The 21765-nt window shown below is 39.1% G+C and overlaps 1 protein-coding gene across 1 annotated transcript in view; it reads right to left on the bottom strand.

Moving 5' to 3' along the window:
• LOC136845134 (acetylcholine receptor subunit beta-like 1) overlaps positions 1-21765 on the bottom strand; it is a 263925-nt gene that overhangs the window by 65593 nt on the left and 176567 nt on the right. Inside the window, 2 exon segments of the mRNA XM_067115057.1 lie at positions 1593-1637; positions 16318-16454. Of these exon segments, the coding sequence (XP_066971158.1) occupies positions 1593-1637; positions 16318-16454 (182 nt within the window).

Genomic DNA, 21765 nt, shown 5'->3' with positions numbered 1-21765 from the left:
CTATTACTACTGCTACTACTGTACTACTGCTATTACTACTATTGCTACTATTACTATTATTCTACTGCTACTAATGCTACTATTACTACTGCTACTACTGCTACTATTACTACTACTATTACTGCTACTGCTATTACTGCTACTACTATTACTACTACTGCTGCAGCCCAGCGCATAACTGGGCAGGGAGGAGTTTCTCTCTCCAGCGAGAATGAAGAAGAGGAAAGTCATTAGAAGAGGCACCCGGGCATCGGGCATAAATCTACCCGGGGGATTATTCGTGGCATTCCATTAATTGGGTGGCGCTACCCAAGTTTCGCCTCTCATAAAACAGGTAAGAAGACATGGGGCTGCCTACGAGGCTCGGAGGGTAATAATAATAATAATAATAATAATAATAATAATAACAATAATAATAATAATAATAATAATAATAATAATAATAATAATAATAATAATTTTTTTCTTGTGTTGTTGCTCAGCGTCGGCCGATTTCCTGTCAACGCTAAACAACAACAATCTTTAATAATAAAATCCAAGTGGATCTTTCTTGTTTGTCCGTCCCGGTCAGGGGATCGGGAGGGTAGGGGAGACATGACACATCCACCCTCCTCCTGCAAACCTGTTTGTCCGCCCCGGGTGGGGGCGGGGTAGGTAGGGGATCGGGAGGGTAGGGGAGACATGACACATCCATCCTCCCCCTGCAAATCTGTTTGCCCGCCCTGGGTGGGGGCGGGGTAGGTAGGCGTCGTAAGGGTAGGGGAAACAAGACGGGCAGCGCCGGGTTCCAGCACAGCGTAGCGCGCGCCACCAAGCTCATAATAATAATAATAATAATAATAATAATAATAATAATAATAATCACATGAGTCACTAGAATGCTGAAAAAAACAGTAGATATTTTCGCCAATATAATAATAATAATAATAATAATAATAATAATAATAATAATAATAATAATAATAATAATAATAATAATAGCAGAAAATTGATAATAAAGAACCTACGGTGTAAAATGCAATGCAGCACCAATTTTTTTTTTTCTGTTTGAAACAATATTTTGCGAGAGATAGATTCCACATTAGGACTTGTAATTTCCAGCCTCTTTCACCAATGGCCATTTTATAGGAATGCAGAATTAAGGAGACAGTACGTTACGTACATAAGGTTGGGACTAGCCGTCTCGTTCCTCTCTTGTATTGCCGTCCTTTAAACGGTATTATAGGACCCGAATTCGAATACAAATGTATTCATAATATAATAATAATAATAGAAGAAGAAGAAGAAGAAGAAGAAGAAGAAGAAGAAGAAGAAGAAGAAGAAGAAGAAGAAGAAGAATTGGTAATTTAACAGTAATCTAAAAAAAGGGGGCAAATACAGTGATGATGATGAATACTGACAAAACAAAATTCAATAGCAACTATAATAAAAATATTAACATTATCAAATTTAATATTTCTAATTATTATCAATATCGAAAATAAGAGTCATTTCCTTGCATCAACGCATTCCGGCAATGCAAGGTGACCAATTCAACACAAAATATTCACGAACACAACACTGAAAAAAGGTCAATAATTATCAGTACTTACCAGCCTCAACCACACGTTTGACTTCATGATTTGGTTCTTCTCATTCTGTGGATACAAGGAGAAAAATCTGGCATTAGTATGAGTCACTACATTCCGGTGTGTAATGTAACATGATTGGATTAAATTAAATAAGTTTCGTTTCCAGTCATGATCAAATTAAAATTCTGTACCTCGCCAACATTTCCATACCCATGAAACTGATCACAAACTTCACATGTATCTCGAAAGTCCTGTAAAGTATCAGAGAAATCTCGACAGTCCTTTAAAATATTACAGATAAGGTCTGAATCTATCTCTTACGTTCGTCATAATTTATAAGGATGAAATGGAATACAGAGTTTAAGACAAAGGCCAAGCGCTGAGACCTATGAGGTCATTCAGCGCTGAGAGGGAAATTTAGAGTAAAGGAGGCTTGAAAGGTGTAACAGGAGGAAAACCTCAAAGCAGTTGCACTATGAATCAATTGATAGGAGAGGGTTGATAGCAAGATGGAAGAAAAATAATATAAAAGGTGGTACAGTAAAAGGAACGAAAAGGGTTGCAGCTAGGGGCCGAAGGCACGCTGCAAAGAACCTTGAGTAATACCTACAGTGCACCCCGTGAGGTGCACTGACGGCACTAACCCCCCCCCTACGGGGTATAGATTTCAGTGGCTCAAGCAGTCAGAGTCAAGAAGCGAAACCCCCAGCTAGGGTAGTCGACTCCTCCGGACTGGTGGAGCAGCCCTGATTTATGGCGGGCGGAACGGAATTATTTACGTGCCTGCATAGTTCAGGAAACCTCGGAGAATGCCAAGCATACTGTACGTCAGCTGAGAGCCTTCCGTTAAGAAATCGCAAGAGTTCCACAAGAACAAATTTCTTTTGAGTTCCACAAGAACAAATTTCTTTCGCATCCCTCGAGCAATACTTCGCAGCCACTGTAGTGACACTTGGGAGCCACACAAAAGGCATTAAGAAGCCCCCATGACTAGATTAAGAAAGCTGCAGTCAGGACATTTAAGGCTATCTATCAGCTGTAAGCAGCAGATCTGCTGTGCGTAAGATTGCAAGAGGAATCTTCACGCACCAAAAGGTAAATGTTGTCACTCGACTGGCAGGAGAATGAGATACTTTGCCATGACTCAACTCTAATTCCGGAGACTGCATTCATACTCGTAACATAAACACCAAAAGGAAGTTCTGGGAACAGCATATATATAACTGAATTGAATTGAATATAGAATTTATGCCAAAGGCCAAGCTCTGGGACCTATGAGGTCATTCAGTGCTGAAAGGGAAATTGACAGTAAAAGGTTTGAAAGGTGTAACAGGAGGAAAACCTCAAAGCAGTTGCACTATGAATCAATTGTTAGGAGATGGTGGAAAGTAGGAAGAAAGAGAATATGCAAGGAGGTACAGTAAAAGGAACGAAAGGGGTTACAGCTAGGGGCCTAAGGCACGCCGCAAAAAACCATAAGTAATGCCTACAGTCCACCGCTTGAGGTGCACTGACGGAGCATGTATATAACTGATGCCAGGGAGAGCAGTCGGGAATATGATCAGTGCGTTCCAGAGACAGATGATATACGTATCAAGAAGAGAAGGACTGACAGGTGTTTCCTCCGTCCATTTACTTTGAAGAGGAGAGAGAGAGAGAGAGAGAGAGAGAGAGAGAGAGACAGACCTGACTGAGTGCTGTCATTCCGTGGGGGTAGCAACAGGTGAAATAGCAAGTAATTAATGTTTGTGAAAGAGTTAAGAGTCTCCAGAGGTTATCGATATATTAGTCAGATGCTCCACCCAGTTGAACCCCGTAGCGAGGTTAGTGCCGTCAGTGCACCTCACGCGGTGCACTGTAGGCATTACTTAAGGGTCTTTGCAGCGTGCCTTCCTTAGGCCCCTAACTGCAACCCGTTTCGTTCCTTTTACTGTACCTCCTTTCATATTCTCTTTCCTCAACACTCCTCTTAACAATTGATTCATATAGCAACTGCTTTGAGGTTTTCCTCCTGTTACACCCTTCAAACCTTCTTACTGTCAATTTACGTTTCAGCGCTGAATGACCTCATAGGTCCCAGTGCTTGGCCTATGGCCTAAATCCTATATGCAATGCAATCAACCCAATTCAACGGCACTCGAACCAAACAGGTGATAATTGGCATTAACAGAATAATTGCGTGCCAGCGATAACAGGTGTTGTTATTGGGTGGGTGGGGGTGGGTGGGTGGGGGTGGGGTGGGTGGGGGCGGATAGGATATTCAGAGAGATGTTCAAATTACTCTCTAGTGATGAATTAAAATGCTCGGATTTATCGTGTCGATAAAATCCAATTAATTATAATATGCGCAAAAACGAATTTCACTTTCGACTGTATTTTGAAAAATGCAACAATTACGTTGAGAGAGAGAGAGAGAGAGAGAGAGAGAGAGAGAGAGAGAGAGAGAGAGAGAGAGAGAGAGAGAAGGATTTTCAGTTTCGACTGTTTTTTTAGAAAATGCAACAATTCTATTGAGAGAGAGAGAGAGAGAGAGAGAGAGAGAGAGAGAGAGAGAGAGAGAGAGAGAGAGAGAGAATTTCAGTTTCAACTGTATTCTGGAAATAAAAAAAATTATGTTGTTGAGAGAGAGAGAGAGACAGATAACGAATTTCAGTTTCCAGTTTCAACTGTTTTTTGAAAAATGCAACAATCATGTTGAGAGAGAGAGAGAGAGAGAGAGAGAGAGAGAGAGAGAGAGAGAGAGAGAGAGAGAGAGAGAGAGAGAGAGAGAGAGAACGAATTTAAGTTTCAACTGTTTTTGAAAAATGCAACAATCACGTTGAGAGAGAGAGAGAGAGAGAAACGAATTTAATTTCCAACTGTACTTTAAAAAATGCACTAATTATATTGAGAGAGAGAGAGAGAGAGAGAGAGAGAGAGAGAGAGAGAGAGAGAGAGAGAGAGAGAGAGAGGCAGGCAGGTAGAGGAAGGGAGGTATTAAGTATTCCCTCTAACTGGTACAAGAGAGGCCCTACCTACTAAATCAAAGAGCATAATTCTTAAATCTAATAAATTAATTATTAAATTTTTCCTTAAATTTTGAAAAAATTGCTAAAAACTGACCAGTCTTAGAGTCTCAGAGAAAAAGTAACTTTGTAAAAAAATAATTACCTCCAAAATCTTAGAAGCAGCCAGAAGTCTTACAGAGTCAGCAAAATTAGCGACCACAGATACAAGTAAAAAATGCGCAGAAGTTTCTTCGGCGCAATCGAGTTTTCTGTACGGTCGCTACAGCGTATAATCAAGGCCACCGAAAACAGATCTATTTTTCGGTGGTCTCGGTATAATGCTGTAAGAGCCGCGGCCCATGAAACTTTAACCACGGCCAGGTGGTGGCTTATCTTAAATCGTTACCAGAAGCATGATTATGGATAATTTTAATCTTAAATGAAATAAAAACTACAGAGGCTAGAGGGCTGCAATCTGGTATGTATGATGATTGGAGGGTGGGTGGTCAACATACCAAATTGCAGCCCTCTAGCCTCAGCAGTTTTTAATATCAGAGGGCGGGCAGAAATAGTGCGGACGGACAGACAAGCCGGCACAATAGTTTTCTTTCACAGAAAACTAAAAGAGATGCGTTAAATAGTAATCACCCTGAATATAATCTTACGAACAGGTTTCATATTGTTGACGATCTCAATAACTCTTCTGGACAGCAAACGCCGAATCAATCCGCCGAGTGTCCTCGTGATAAGTCAACAAAGATGCGGAAATTACGGAGAGAGGGATTCCCGTGACGTAAATCACTTGTTGATTTGTAATTACGCTCGAGGGAAATGAATACAGAGACCCGTTATGAGTGATGCTGCGTTATGACAAAATAATGAACGCGATGGCAGAATGAAATTTCCTATCTTTTGATAGCAGTTTGCTACTGTTTTTTTCCACCTGGATTTTTAGACTGAACTGCCTTTGACTCGCAAAAGAGGTGAACAGTTTATGATTTCTTTAGTTTTCTGTGAAAGAAAACTATTGTGCCGGCTTTGTCTGTCCGTCCGCACTTTTTTCTGTCCGCACTTTTTCTGTCCGCCCTCAGATCTTAAAAACTACTGAGGCTAGAGGGCTGCAAATTGTGATGTTGATCATCCACCCTCCAATCATCAAACATAACAAATTACAGCCATCTAGCCTCATTAGTTTTTATTTTATTTAAGGTTAAAGTTAGCCATAATCGTGCTTCTGGCAACGATATAGGATAGGCCACCACCGGGCAGTGGTTAAAGTTTCATGGGCAGCGGCTCTCACCGCATTATACCGAGACCACCGAAAGACAGATCTATTTTCGGTGGCCCTGTAGCAGCTGTACAGAAAACTCGATGGCGCCGAAGAAACTTCGGCGAGTATTTTACTTGCTTTATTAAAAGCTACTATAACTTACTTTACATGCAGGAGCCAACCCCAACCTGCCACAATCCTTCTTACTTTACAGTCAGGCGGTTTCCAGAGAGAGAGAGAGAGAGAGAGAGAGAGAGAGAGAGAGAGAGAGAAAAAGAAAACTATTACGGAAAACTGTAAGAAACGCTGATAGCAATCTTCAGGCACGCCCAGATTTATAAGGGGGAAAAGAGAAAGACGGTGGAAGGGAAAGGAAGGGAGAGGGTGTGTATTACGAATAATAACACGAACGGGAGACCGGAGCCGGAATCCCCGAGGAAAACGCAACGCGAAGCAGACAAGGCGAAATATTTACTGCTGGGAACAAAAGCGCTGCAGATTTCGGAGAGGAAATGGAAGTCGAAAGTTAGGTATACCTTGGTTTAACCAGACCACTGAGCTGATTAACATCTCTCCTAGGGCTGGCCCGGAGGATCAGACTTGTTTTACGTGGCTAAGAACCAACTGGTTACCTAGCAACGGGACCTACAGCTTGTTGTGGAATACGGACCACATTATACCGTGAAATGAATTTCTTCTAGACTTATTTTACGTGGCTGAGAATCAATTGGTTACCTAGCAACGGGACCTACAGCTTGTTGTGGAATCCGGACCACATTATACCGTGAAATGAATTTCTTCTAGAATTATTTTACGTGGCTGAGAATCAATTGGTTACCTAGCAACGGGACCTACAGCTTATTGTGGAATCCGGACCACTTTATACCGTGAAATGAATTTCTTCTAGACTTATTTTACGTGGCTAAGAACCAACTGGTTACCTAGCAACGGGACCTACAGCTTGTTGTGGAATCCGAACCACATTATAGCGAGAAATGAATTTCTGTCACCAGAAATAAATTCCTCTAATTCTTCATTGGCCGGTCGTAGGATCGAACGCAGGCTCAGCAAAGTGCTAGCCGAGAACGATATCGACTCGTCCAACAAGGGACTAGGAAATGGAAGTATTTATACACCTATGCACAAAAGAAGCGTTGCTGATCAATACGACGTCAAAATTGGTATGTCGATCACCCACCCTCCAATCATCAGACATACCAAATTGCAGCCCTCTAGCCTCAGTAGTTTCTATTTTATTTAAGGTTAAAGTGAGCCATAATCACAATAATAATAGTAAATAAATCGAATGATACAGATTCAAGGGAAATCCCCCTTCCTATTTTCAGCGAAGTCGTGCAATATTTCACAGAGTGCGTGTGATATGTGCAAATCTTACGCGGAAGTTCGTTCTTCCTAAAAAAAGAAAAAAAAATAGAAAAGAGAAGCCCTTTACATCATTTCCTCAGGGGAACAAAAATTGATAAACGTGAAAGCTGGATGTGGAAGTGTTTAGTGAGGAAAGCGTTCCGTAGCCCCGGTTAACAGGAGAAACAATTATTCCAGCCATACAAGGGAAGAGGGGGAGTTAAATAAAAATGCAATTAGAGGGGATTAGTTTACCAAAAGGGCCCTTGGGGTATCTGACACGCCTGAGAGAGAGAGAGAGAGAGAGAGAGAGAGAGAGAGAGAGAGAGAGAGAGAGAGAGAGAGAGAGAGTTATGTCAGTGCGAGAGCAAATAAATATAGGATAGGGGAATATGTGAGGTAAGGGAAGTGAGAAATGCTGAATTGAATTGGTTAGGTGTTCAATATATCATGTCATGCAGTAAAATGAGGTATTTAAAATATCATACACCTTATATATATATATATATATATATATATATATATATATATATATATATATATATATATATATATATATATATATATATATATATATATATGCATTATTTATATAAATATAATATATACACACATATACATATATATATATATATATATATATATATATATATATATATATATATATAATTACAAAATGGATTCATGTATATGTATATATATATATGTATAAATAAAATTTATATATTATATATATGAATCAATTTTTTTAATTATATATATTTTATGTATACAGTATATATACATATACATGATACATATATATATATTATATATAATGTATGTATGTATGTATGCATGTATGTATACATCACAAACACATACAAACAACTGTGTTTACATTTGTACAGAGATTGACGACAAGATCATACGAAGGTTAGTAAGTAGATGGTTTTATTAAATTTCTATCGATTACCGCCAGAACAAATAACTGTTTCCGTAAACACACAAAGTCGCAGAAACAACGCTGCACATATCTGTCCGCGTGCTGCATCGCTGTGCATGCGTTCGTATGCTGCGCGCGAGCGCATTTTGCAGTGGCTCCAATCGTCGTTAATCTTCTTCAGCTGCCGAGAGAGAGAGAGAGAGAGAGAGAGAGAGAGAGAGAGAGAGAAATAGAATCTTGAATAACCAGCTGATGAATAATTTATCGCTGGTTTACATCAGCCAGCTGAGGAAAATACGTCAGTTTTTCTTGATTTTTTCCCTCAGCAGAGAGAGAGAGAGAGAGAGAGAGAGAGAGAGAGAGAGAGAGAGAGAGAGAGAGAGAGAGAGAGAGAGAGAGCTCATTTAAATTCTAGTCTTTTCCGCCTCATTCCTCTTCTTTATCTTTCAGGAGACCTTCTGTACCTTCATTGTTCAAAAACACTTTCCTTGTATGGCCAACGTTTATCAATTTCGAATTGAATATAGAATTTAGGCCAAAGGCCAAGCACTGGGACCCATGAGGTCATTCAGCGCTGAAACGGAAACTGACAGTAAAAAGGTTTGAAAGGTGTAACAGGAGGAAAACCTCGCAGTTGCACTATCAATCAATTGTTAGGAGAGGCTTGAGGACAGTAAGATGGAAGAAAGAGAGTATGGAAGGAGGTACAGTAAAAGGAATGAAAGGGGCTGCAGCTAGGTAACGAGGGGACGCTTCAAAGAACCTCAAGTAATGCCTACAGCGCACCGCATGAGGTGCACTGACGGCACTAACCCCCTACGGGGTATTTAGTGAATAAACTTGAATTGAAATTTGTCAGTATATTTCATGGAAAGCTTAGAAGAGTTTTTGTTAAACCGATCTTGACAAACGTTACCGAAAATGGCATTCGTGAGACGCGTAGAAATAAATCACGCCTTGAATTTTTCATTTATTTTTTATTTGCTTTTCTTTGTTTCCCGCCCCCAAAAACAGAACGTATATGAAGCTCTAGAAATTTGTCAGTATATTTCATGGAACGCTTAGAAGAGTTTTTGTTAAACCGATCTTGACAAACGTTACCAAAAATGGCATTCGTGAGACGCGCAGAAATAAATCACGCCTTGAATTTTTCATTTATTTTTTACTTTTTTTTTTTTCCAAAATAGAACTTATATGATGAAGCTTTGAATGGCATTCTGTCAGCACATGGCATCCAACGTTTACTGGAGGTTAATGCAAGGAACGTTTCCTTGCGGCTGCACATTTTAATCAGGTAGCGAGGAGGGCCTTTTATTAAAACAAATATTCTCGCCGCCTTTTCCTGGAAATATTTCTGACAGTCGTAGCCTAAAAATAGTGAAATTTATTCGGAAATTTAATGAAAAATAATGTTGTTTGTTCTCCAGCTAATGGATTATTCTTATTGAAAAGAAGCCTCGTGGGCTATTACGCATTTATTTTAGTCGTGGTATCATGTGTCGTTCATTTTGTAAAAAAAAAAAAAAATAAATAAAATACAAGAGTGATATAGTTATAAGGCGGAGAATTCTCACTTTTTTTTGAGTTTCTTTTATAATATCCTTAACATTTTATGTAATAAAATAGTACATACCGTCTTTTTTTTATACAGTTTAAAACTGGTTCTCAATTTTGACTTGTTATCTGTATAGCTCTTCAACTGTTGCATTGATTTATTACATGCATTAATGTAACTGCGTGCGTACATAGTCTATGTTTTAGGAAGTATTCATCATGTGTAAATTTTAATGAATCTTACCGTGAATATTTCCATTAAACTTGTAAAATGATTTTTGCTGCCAATATACAATCCTGTTCTAAAAGATTCCTTGGTTGACTATGGCAATTATCAATTATTCTCTACTTCAAAAAAGGTCCTTTCAGGATTCCCCTTGTCCTCTGTGACCCAGTGGGTTAGTGCGTGGAACTCTTTCTGCAATGTCGGATTTCGAATTCTGTTGAGATGTTCCGACGTTTCACTGGCCATTATTATTATTAAGAAGCTTAACCGGACCACCAAGCTAAAATTCTTAATTTTGTCAGATCTGCCCGTAATACTGACCAGTGCTGGGGATTTAATACTCCCTCACTGAATGCTAAGCTGTGAAAATTCTTCAAGAATTGAATTGAATATAGAATTTAGGCCAAAGGCCAAGCACTGGGACCTATGAGGTTATTCAGCGCTGAGACGGAAATTAACAGTAAAAAAGGTTTGAAAGGTGTAGCAGGAGGAAAACCTCGCAGTTGCACTAAAATCAATTGTTAAGAGAGGGTGGAAAGTAAGATCGAAGAAAGAGAATATGAAAGGAGGTACAGTGAAAGAAACGAAAGGGGTTGCAGCTAGGGGCCGAAGGCACGCTGCTAAGAACCTTAAGTAATGCCTACAGTCCACCGCACGAGGTGCATTGACGGGGCTAACCCCCTACGGAGAAAGTCTTTTGGAGATATTAGCTTGAGAAAGACTAATGATATTTGATTTAACATTTTCTACTTTTTATATCTTCACATGCATTTATGTTCTCTTGTGACGGCTTTAGCATAAGTCAACTGAATCATTATGGTAAAAAAGGTATTTACAAGTCACACACGGCCTAATTTTTTGATTCAGTTCAATTGAAGCCCAATGATACTTGCTGGTCTATAACAGCAGTCAAATCCAACATTTTAGTTCGAGTTATCAGTGTCTGGCCTAGATTATCTGCCAGTATTTATAGGTCTATGATATAGGTCCCGAGGTGACAAAGTCTAGACCTACAGTACATTATTTGCCAGTTTTTATAGGTCGGTGATATAGGTCCCGAGGTGACGAAGTCTAGATCTAGATTATTTGCCAGTTTTTTTATAGGTCTATGATATATGTCCCGAGGTGACGACGTCTAGACCTAGATTATTTGCCAGTTTTTATAGGTTTATGATATAGGTGCCGAGGTGACGAAGTCTAGACCTAGATTATTTGCCAGTGTTTATTTAGGTCTATGATATATGTCCCGAGGTGACGAAGTCTAGACCTAGATTAAATGCCAGTGTTTATATAGGTCTATGATATATGTCCCGAGGTGACGAAGTCTAAACCTAGATTATATGCCAGTGTTTATATAGGTCTATGGTATAGTCAATCCTCATAAACCTCACAGCTGTTCAATGGTAGCCTTTACCTTATCGACTAAAAATTCATTACCACCACAAATATTACGAAAGAACATATCGTAGTCTGCTGATATAATTGAATCTAATGTAAAGTAAATCACTGTTAATCAGTTCTCTATTCAAAGCACCAAAACCATCCGCTTGACGCGAAATCAGTTGAAAAATCCAACTGCGCGAAATATACAAAGACTCACATCCCCTTTAATAATAAAGGGGTCTCGGACTCTACTGGAACAATAAACGATATACAGAGAGAGAGAGAGAGAGAGAGAGAGAGAGAGAGAGAGAGAGAGAGAGAGAGAGAGAGAGAAACTGCATGTAATGTACAGTAAGGCGTTATCCGCCATGCACTACTTGCCTTTTTAACTCGATTCCCTATCTAAAATGTTCGAGGAAGTTGTGGCTTTCTTTCTCGCGGGAATAAACTAAGCTTTTTATGTCGTTTCCTCTCAGTTTTCCTTCCACAGTCTCGGATGGCCAAAAACTTTCCAATGATTGTATACCACTCCCTCCCCCCACCTTCACCACCCCATGGGAACTCCCCTCCTCCTCCTCCCCCACCCACAATCCCACAAGCCTCCCCTCCTCTCTTCCTCACCTCCTGTTCGTACTCTACGTACCCCTCCTCGTCCTTCCTGGTCTCCGCCTCTTTTCATTTTCACCTGAAATCTCCTCGTCTGCCCAAAATGACGAAGTCTTTCCGAGTCTCGTTTCTACGAATCTTTTCAGCCGCGTTCTTTCATTCATTATACCTCCCATTATTCTTATTGCTCTTGTTTACTCGCCCCCTATTGTTGCAGCGTTTTCTTCGCCACGCCTCGCGAGTCTTCCTCTCTCTCTCTCTCTCTCTCTCTCTCTCTCTCTCTCGCAGTTCGTCGCTTTCATTGTTATTTCTCTCTCTTTCTGTTTTTAGCAAAATCAAGCTCTTTCCTTCCCCGCTTCTCTCAGCCGCTCTATGCTCAAAACAAATATCCCTTAACCACTTTATCCACAGCGGGCCTTGTTGCCCTCGCATCCACTCGGATTTCTCAAAACTTTTCCTGTACGTCATTCAGTATTTTCCAATTCCCCGCCTTGCAACAGTATCTCTCTCTCTCTCTCTCTCTCTCTCTCTCTCCTCCTCGGATATTTGGGTAGCAGAGCGTTGCGCAGCAAATATTTATCTATCAACAGTAGTTTCAGCGTCATTTTGCGAGGTCATGCGCAGTGCTGCATGACGCTGCCAAAGATAATTAAAAAATGTGTATAAAAATAAAATAAATAAATAAATGAAAAATGCAGCACTGGGATGGTATGGTGCGTTAACACACTGATAGTTTTTGCTGCTATTTTGTTGTGCTCGTAACAAAGATAGCGGACTTAGTACTATGCTACAGAGTATATCTGTAATCCAGAGGTTTGACCGAATTACGTACGTTGTAAAAGTCTCTCTCTCTCTCTCTCTCTCTCTCTCTCTCTCTCTCTCTCTCTCTCTCAGATACTTCAATAACGAGAAATTTTTTCTCTCTCTCTCTGCCAGATACTTCAACAACTAGAAATTTCTCTCTCTCTCTCTCTCTCTTTCTGCCAGACACTTCAACAACTAGAAATCTCCCTCTCTCTCTCTCTCTCTCTCTCTCTCTCTCTCTCTCTCTCTCTCTCTGCCAAATACTTCAACAAGAAATCTCTCTCTCTCTCTCTCTCTCTCTCTCTCTCTCTCTCTCTCTCTCTTTCGATGCCGGATACTGGAGATAACACGCAAACCATCATAGTGATGAATGCGCAGGGTTTAGTTTCGAGTAACTCAAAAAGAAAGATAGAGTTCTTAGAAGAACTAACCCAAAATGAAAAAAACAGAAATAATGAATGTAAGTGAAACCTGGTATTCCCAAAAGACTAGTAATGATGATCAGATAAAGGGTTTCCAAACTTACAGATCAGATAGACAAAATAGGAATCAAGGGGGAACCGCGATATATGGGAGAGACGCCAATCAAGGTAAAATCTGTGAGAAATATAGTAACACAGAATGTGAATTAATAGCGGTAGAATTTGAATCTGAAAAATTAGTGAACATCGTTATATACAGTAGGAAGGTATTTAACTCTGATAAATTTGAATCAATAAACTATGGTGATAAAGAAGGAATGCTATATGCATATAAGGGACCTAATAACGAGACAATCACAAATAGGGAAGCAGTTAAAGACCTTGGTGTGATGCTGAATAGGAATATGCTATGCAATGATCAAATAGCAATACTATTGGCAAAATGCAAAGCAATGATGGGAATGTTGTTCCGGCACTTCAAAACAAGAAAAGCCGAACACATGATTATGCTTTACAAAACGTATGTACGTAGTCCACTTGAATATTGCAATATGATATGGTACCCACTCTACAAAAGGATATTGCACAAATAGAGAGTGTACAAAGGTCCTTTACAGCTAGAATAGAAGAAGTTAAGGACCTTGACTACTGGGAAAGACTACAATTCTTAAAATTATATAGTCTCGAAAGGAGAAGAGAACGCTACATGATAATACAGGCATGGAAACAGATAGAAGGAATTACCGAAAGCATCATGGAGCTAAAAACATCAGAAAGAGCAAGCAGAGGTAGAGTAATAGTGCCCAAAACTATACCAGGAAAAAAAAAAAGTTAAAGTTTAACCAGACCACTGAGCTGATTAACAGCTCTCCTAGGGCTGGCCCGAAGGATTAGATTTATTTTTACGTGGCTAAGAACCAATTGGTTACTAGCAAGGACCTACAGCTTATTGTGAATCAACCACATTATAGCGAGAAATGAATTTCTATCACCAGAAACAAATTCCTCTTGTTCTTCACTGGTCGGTCGGAGATTCGAACCACCAACTGAGTGGTAGCTGAGAAACGGAACCCGCACCAGCATCAATAATGCAGCGATTATTCAATGCATTACCAGCTCATCTGAGGAACATATCAGGAGTGAGCGTATATGTGTTCAAGAATAAGCTCGACAAATATCTAAGCTGCATCCCAGACCATCCAAGATTGGGAGATGCAAAATATACCGGAAGATGCATTAGCAATTCTCTGGTAGACATCAAAGGTGCCTCACACTGAGGGACCTGGGGCAACCCAAACGAACTGTAAGGACTGTAAGGACTGTAAGGACTCTCTCTCTCGATGCCAGATACTTGAACAAGAAATTCTCTCTCTCTCTCTCTCTCTCTCTCTCTCTCTCTCTCTGCTACTTGAACAAGAAATTCTCTCTCTCTACTCTCCAGATACAACAAGAAATTCTCTCTCTCTCTCAGCTCTTCGTTGGACGAGTCTGCAGAACTGTGGACTGGCACTCGCCAGGCCCGAGTTCGAGTCCCCGGCCGGCTGATGAAGAGTTAGAGGAATTTATTCCTGGTGATAGAAATTCATTTCTCGCTATAATGTGGTTCGGATCCCACAATAAGCTGTAGGTCCCGTTGCTAAGTAACCAACTGGTTCTTAGCCACGTAAAATAAGTCTAATCCTTCGGGCCAGCCCTAGGAGAGCCGTTAATCAGCTCAGTGGTCTGGTAAAACTAAGGTACACTTAACTTAACTTCTCTCTCTCTCTCTCTGTATGTCAGATATTTCAACAAGAAATCAACCATAACAAAACGATTTACTGACAGGAAACCACCGACGACTTGGTATCCCGAACCTTGATATTTAAAAGTCAATGAAGAGGCACGCAGAACTGAAATACATAAGCTTCAGCACAGACCACGCTAAAACTCGCAAGCACATTATTTTTGCGTTGCGAATCAGTCGACTCTTAAAAGAAAAAACTCGATCCCCAAAAGAAAGCTAAGCCCAGAAAAATGAATTTCTTTCCGTAATGGCCCACGAGGAAGATAACTGCCAAGTCACAAATCACGATTAATGACAAACTAACGAGCTCGGGCGAGGGGTTAGAGGACCACGGGGGGGTCCCGCCCCCCGAAAAAAAAAATTCCGTAAGGGATCTTTGCTCATTGCAGGGAACATCTCTCGGTTCCCGGATTTGCACACACACGCACATATATATTTATATTTATGTATGTTTGTACGTGTACACACACATATATATATATAACATGCACACACAAATATATACGAGCATTCATATGTATAACATATGTATATGTATTATATATATTATATACATACTCACACATATGTATACATACATGTATATATATTGTATATATTATATATATATATATATAAAAATATAAATATATATATATATATATATATTATATATATATATATATATATATATATATATATATATATATATATATATATATATATATATATATATATACAGTATACTCACACGTACATACATGCATTTACATATATACACACAAATAAATAAATATGTATATATATATACAGTATACATACATATATAATGTTACATACAACGAGACACCCAACCTGAAACTGAACTGAGCCTCCGGCATCTGGGAGTCGTGGCCTTTGCATAGCAAATGCCATGTTGTTGTTCCAGCAAATGACGCTGCAGAAGAACTAAGCAAAACAGTTCGAGATCTTGCAACAAAGAATCGTGACGCCGTGCATGAGGAATTTTTCTGGGATGCTTCAGAAACTGTAACGGCAAGTTCTGAACATGCAGAGAAAACTACAAGCTTTAACATAATACATTTGATACGCAGGCATTCACACGTACACTTTATATATATATATTATACAAACACACACATATATATAGGCCTATATAAGTAAATCTCCCATACAAGTATATATTATATTATATATATGTATATATATGTATATATAAGTATATATACATAAATATATATTTCATATATACATATATATCATCTATGGGGTGAGTCTAGGCCTAAGAGGTTTTAGGCTTTGTTACTCCATTACCCAGTCGGCTAACCCTAGTCACAAGAGGTACACTGCAATGATTTTCTTGGCAATGATCACTCAGGTAAATAAATCTGAAATATTAAATAAAAAAAAGGGGGATTCACTCCCTGGCACTGAATACTCACCACATTGATGAGCTGAATGAACGCTAATCCAAAAGAAACCTTAACATTATGGGTCATATTCTCTACTGGCCGAATGAGCTTGTTGTATCCCCGGAAGAGATCGCGAACCAGTCTCTCCTCATCCTCGCTACACACTCCTGTAGGGGAAGAGAGAAATGAGGATAACTTGAGGAACAGAGATAACTTGATGATTGGGATGTTACGACATGAAAATAAATACAATTGGTTTAATTTTGGTTAGCGGAAATCTACTTCTTATGACAGGTTAGATTTGAATTGGATATAAAATTTTAGGCCATAGGCCAACCACTGGGACCTATGAGGTCATTCAGCGCTGAAACGGAATTGACAGTAAAAGGTTTGAAAGGTGTAACAGGAGGAAAACCTCGCAGTTGCACTATGAATCAATTGTTAGGGTTGAGGAAAGCAAGATGGAAGAAAGAGGATATGAAATGAGGTACAGTAAAAGGAACGAAAGGGGTTGCAGCTAGGGCCCGAAGGCATCCCGCAAAGAACCTTATGTAATGCCTGCAGTGCACCGCATGAGGTGCACTGACGGCACCAACCCCCCTACGGGGATGACAGGTCAGAGAACACGGTGGGAAAACGTATACATATCGTCTACAACTTGTCGTGAAGCCATACACCTTAAAATTAATCAATCTTAATGCAATGATTTGATTAACCAGCAGTTAATGAAATGAGCTACAATCATTTGACGGCAGATTCCTTTTACTGACAGGTAATAACGGGAAAATGAGTGACGCTGATTTTTTTTATGAAGCTGTGACAAAACGTGATTCAGGTGAGATTAGAAAAGAGCAACTTGAAAAACAAGGTCAGTATCTTGATTAATTATTCCTCCTACCTACTAGCTGATAATTTTAATTAAGTAAAAATAAGAGCAGTTCAGCTTTTCCGCAGAACGCACGAGACAAAATTAAAGGAATTTTATGCTTCATGACGTAGAGTGAAAAAAGACTGGCAGCACTTGATAAAAGTTAACAACTTGCTGACATTTATACCAAGAAGAAGGAAACGAAAAAAAAAGGTTGATAGCAACTTGGTGGCAGATTCCTTTTAATGTGAGGCAATGCAGAGAAATTAAACGCTTTATAGGGAAACAACAAATAGATGAGATTTTCCAAAAGTATAAATAAAGAAATAATCATTTCTGCTGCAGTAACACAATCGCTTAATGTTAAGATATATATATATATATATATATATATATATATATATATATATATATATATATATATATATATATATATACACATATATATATATATACATATATATATATATATATATATATATATATATATATATATATATTATATATATATAATTAAAATAATAATTTCATCTGCAGTAACACAATCGCTTCAAGTTAACAGGTATATAGGCCTATAGACATAAGAAATGAATTTGCATTCCTTAAGAGTAAAACAAACATGAAAGACAGTGTCATTCACCAGTATCTTATAATAATATTACTAATATTACTAACAACATACATAAACGTTAGGCATACAATTAAGAAGCGAAAAAGCAAAACCTTCGCATTAAAGACAAGTCAATACAAAGTCTCAATATGTTGTCAGATCGATACGACATTTAGTCTTAAATGGCATATATGTAGAAGCTCGGGTGGGATTATTTTCAAAACGGAAACTTAAGTGATACCTACGTATCATTGTATAAATGCATGATGAATACTGAATTGAATATAGAATTTAGGCCAAAGGCCAAGCACTGGGACCTATGAGGTCATTCAGCGCTGAAACAGAAACTGACAGTTAAAGTTTAAAAGGTGTGGCAGGAGGAAAACCTCGCAGTTGCACTATGAATCAGCTGTTAGGAGAGGGTGGAAAGTTAGATGGAAGAAAGAGAATATGAACGGAAGTACAGTAGAAGGAATGAAAGGAGTTGCAGCTAGGGGCCGTAGGCACGCTGCAAAGCACCTCAAGTAAAGCCTACAGTGCACCACATGAGGTGCACTGACGGCACTGTCCCCCTACGGGACAAAAGACAGACTCAACATGCTGAATATTAGACCAAACGAATTACGTGAGAAATGTTGAGAGGTAGAGAGCCATTTGCAAGTGATGTATTTTCGTCTATTCATCAACCCTAGTTGCAGCCTACTACAGACATATAACTATCAAGCGCATAATGTCCGTGTTTAATGCAAGATGGGAACAATCGGATAAGACATAACTGACTTAACTAATTCCCACTTGCCGGGAATCGAACCTGTAACCTTTTGTTGGTGAGGAGAGCAACTTAGCTACTAGAAAAGGTGTCTCTCTCTCTCTCTCTCTCTCTCTCTCTCTCTCTCTCTCTCTCTCTCTCTCTCTATATATATATATATATATATATATATATATATATATATATATATAAATAATAAGTTTTCTTTAGATATGATCGTCATAGTTACATCTTCACTTATAGGCCTAGGCCTAAAAGCAAGCATCGTGATGGAGCAGCAAGAGTACTAATACTTATTGGCCCCACTTTTACTGTAATCCTCTCACTTACACCACCTGTGTATTTGGAGGCTGACACACATGTTGTTGTAATGTAAGGGCCGGTGACGATAAGCTTAGTGAAGGCCTTACTTTCAGATCCTTACTTTGTTAGGATACTTTGTCAGTCTTGCCCTTTACGCATGTTAATGTGCATTTTGTATGTCATTAAGTGGTCATATACTGCTTTGTCTTATGTTGCTCTTCTTATTCTACGGATTAATATTATTATTCGCTTCATACAATCACGTTTTATAAATATTTCGCATGTTGCTCTTCTTATTCTACGGATTAATATCATTATTCACTTTATACAATTATGTTTTTTTATAAATATTTCGCCTTCTTTCCTATGTACTTTACATTTCACCCATATACTAGGTATATATATATATATATATATATATATATATATATATATATATATATATATATATATATATATATACACTGACTTTCTAGTGAAATTGAGAGGAATACAAAAATCATACTTGTCTAATTTTCGAAGGCTATAAAAATATTTTACTGAACTGATAGTATATTCACTCTAGTTGAAAGAGATCAACAAATTGTTAGACTGGTCAGTGTACGCACCTCCAAATCGAGCTATGAGAGAGAGAGAGAGAGAGAGAGAGAGAGAGAGAGAGAGAGAGAGAGAGAGAGGGGGCAAAGATGGGGAGGAATCTTCAGGAGAAATGAAAAGGACAATTGTCGCCCCCACCTCCACCCGCCCCATTTAACTTTCCAGCGGCTCGTCTGAAAATGAAAAGGGTGTAGAATCTGACGTAAAAGGTAAGGATGGAAGAAGTAGAGGAATTAGAAGAAGGAGAAGAAGCGGGCTTTCATGGGAGGAAGGGGGGAAAGGGTGGGGATTGGGGGGGAAGGATAGCATGGGGCCTCGTAGCTGAAGCGAGTGTTGGAGAAGGTTAGAGCAAACGTCTAGCAATGAAATGCTCTTTCGGTTGCAAACTCAGACCGACGTAATCTCTCGGGGGAATTCAATTAATTTGCAGGAAAAGAATGTAATTTCATTTGGAATGAGGACAGGTATCAGGCGTCTTTACTCCCTACTCCCTTCTAACCCCCTCCCCCGCCCCCTCTCCTCCCCTCGACCTACATAACACTCGCCCTTCGCTTCTCTCGGGTTCTTGAAGCTCCTCCTCTCCCCTCCCCCCACCTCACTTCTCTCTTTCGCTCCCTCTTCTCAGTGCCTGAGAGAGAGAGAGAGAGAGAGAGAGAGAGAGAGAGAGAGAGAGAGAGAGAGAGTGAGAGAGAGAGAGAGTGAGAGTTTTCTATATGTAGTTTCTTCGTTAAATGTGCTGTGTACATCAACTTCATACAGCGTATCATTGTTTCTCACAGAAACCTAATTTTCTTTTATGATTTAGTCTTATAAAATTTCTCTATCTCACCCCTTGAATGAGCCTTCATTGCGCTTGCGCTGACCCGTCCTACCTTTCCGCTTGCAATGTCCTTGGGGCTTTGGTAATTTGCCTCTGCCTTCTATGGCTGATTATCTCCCAGAGCCGCCAGGAAGGTCACTGCCCTCCGCACACAACCGCCTATCAACATGAAATTAATTCTCCTCTGATTACCCTCGACCTGTTTCAGGTGGTCTTCACAGAAGCAACTGATTGTTTGTCACTCTCATGTAAAATTGTCCATAGGGAATTCACTTCAGACTAATGCAATAAAATGGAACATTTTGTTCTATAACAGTATTGCTTGCTAATGAAAACCACTTCAAAAACGCATATATTCACAACTGTACCAACTACTCTATGCATGAAGCGAAATTCTACACAAGAGTCATGGCTAAAACTTGAATAGCAAATTAAATGGAAGTTACCTATTGCAAGTCCCATTAACAATGTTTACTTTACAGCAGTTAAAAGTTAGATTAAGATAAAATATATAAGAAGGCCCCGTCGTGGTAAAATACATTTTTCTGGGGGGTCAACCCCACTCTGACCGTTCCTCCCTTTTTTACATGCCTGTTTTTAGTCTTGCCTAAATATTCTTAAATACTTTTTCAAAGTCGCAGCCACGGGAGTCCGGTATACGGAAAAATATAAAAGAACATGAATTTTCAGTAACACGACTTAAAAAAGTATTATTTTCTTTAATACGTGAAACCGTTTTTATTCACTATATTTTTTTAGAGCTAACACGCTCCGGGCACTGAACAATGTTGCCAGACGTGAGATGACATTTTGATATAGGCCTAAGACGTTTCCAAGGCACCTGACACAGGCTATTTCTTCGATGTACAGCGTCCAGCAACGATTTGAATTATTGCAATTTAAGTTAAACTCACCCATAACGACTTACGCATCCCCTCCAGAGCTGAGCTGGATATTTGACAATCAAGACTACAAAACGATATAGGCTAACGCTGTTACCTGCAAATGGATAAAGTACATCCATCTGGGTATCGCCTATTTTTTTTTTCTTTTGTACACAAAAAATCCACTCGTGGTCATTATCATGACGCTATGTGTGAGCTGAATAAATAGAAACTACACATCGAAAAGTATTCCCGTTTTATTCATATCAATTGCTAACCTGCATTTTACACAGGAAATACTTTGTATTACTAGAAACCAATATACTGCTGTAACTGCCTGAATGGAAGCGGATCTGACGACGTCAACTGCTGAATAAGGAACGAACAGGGAAAACCTTCTTCTGATACAGTCCTGTCATACACTTACACAGAACGACTGTCAATTGCTAACGTTCCTGACCTGCTAATCACACAGATTCACACGTTCTTGATCACTGATTTCAAGCCATCTTGTACTGGTGGATTTTTAAGATCATTCCACCGTCACACTCATACTCTCCCTCCAAAAGACATCTGTAACCCTTCACGTGTGCATATTTATATATATATATATATATATATATATAT

The sequence above is a fragment of the Macrobrachium rosenbergii genome, chromosome 13, assembly GCF_040412425.1.
Source record: "Macrobrachium rosenbergii isolate ZJJX-2024 chromosome 13, ASM4041242v1, whole genome shotgun sequence".
In the NCBI taxonomy this organism is placed as follows: Eukaryota; Metazoa; Arthropoda; class Malacostraca; order Decapoda; family Palaemonidae; genus Macrobrachium; species Macrobrachium rosenbergii.
This window is presented reverse-complemented; position numbering and strand designations above follow the sequence as displayed.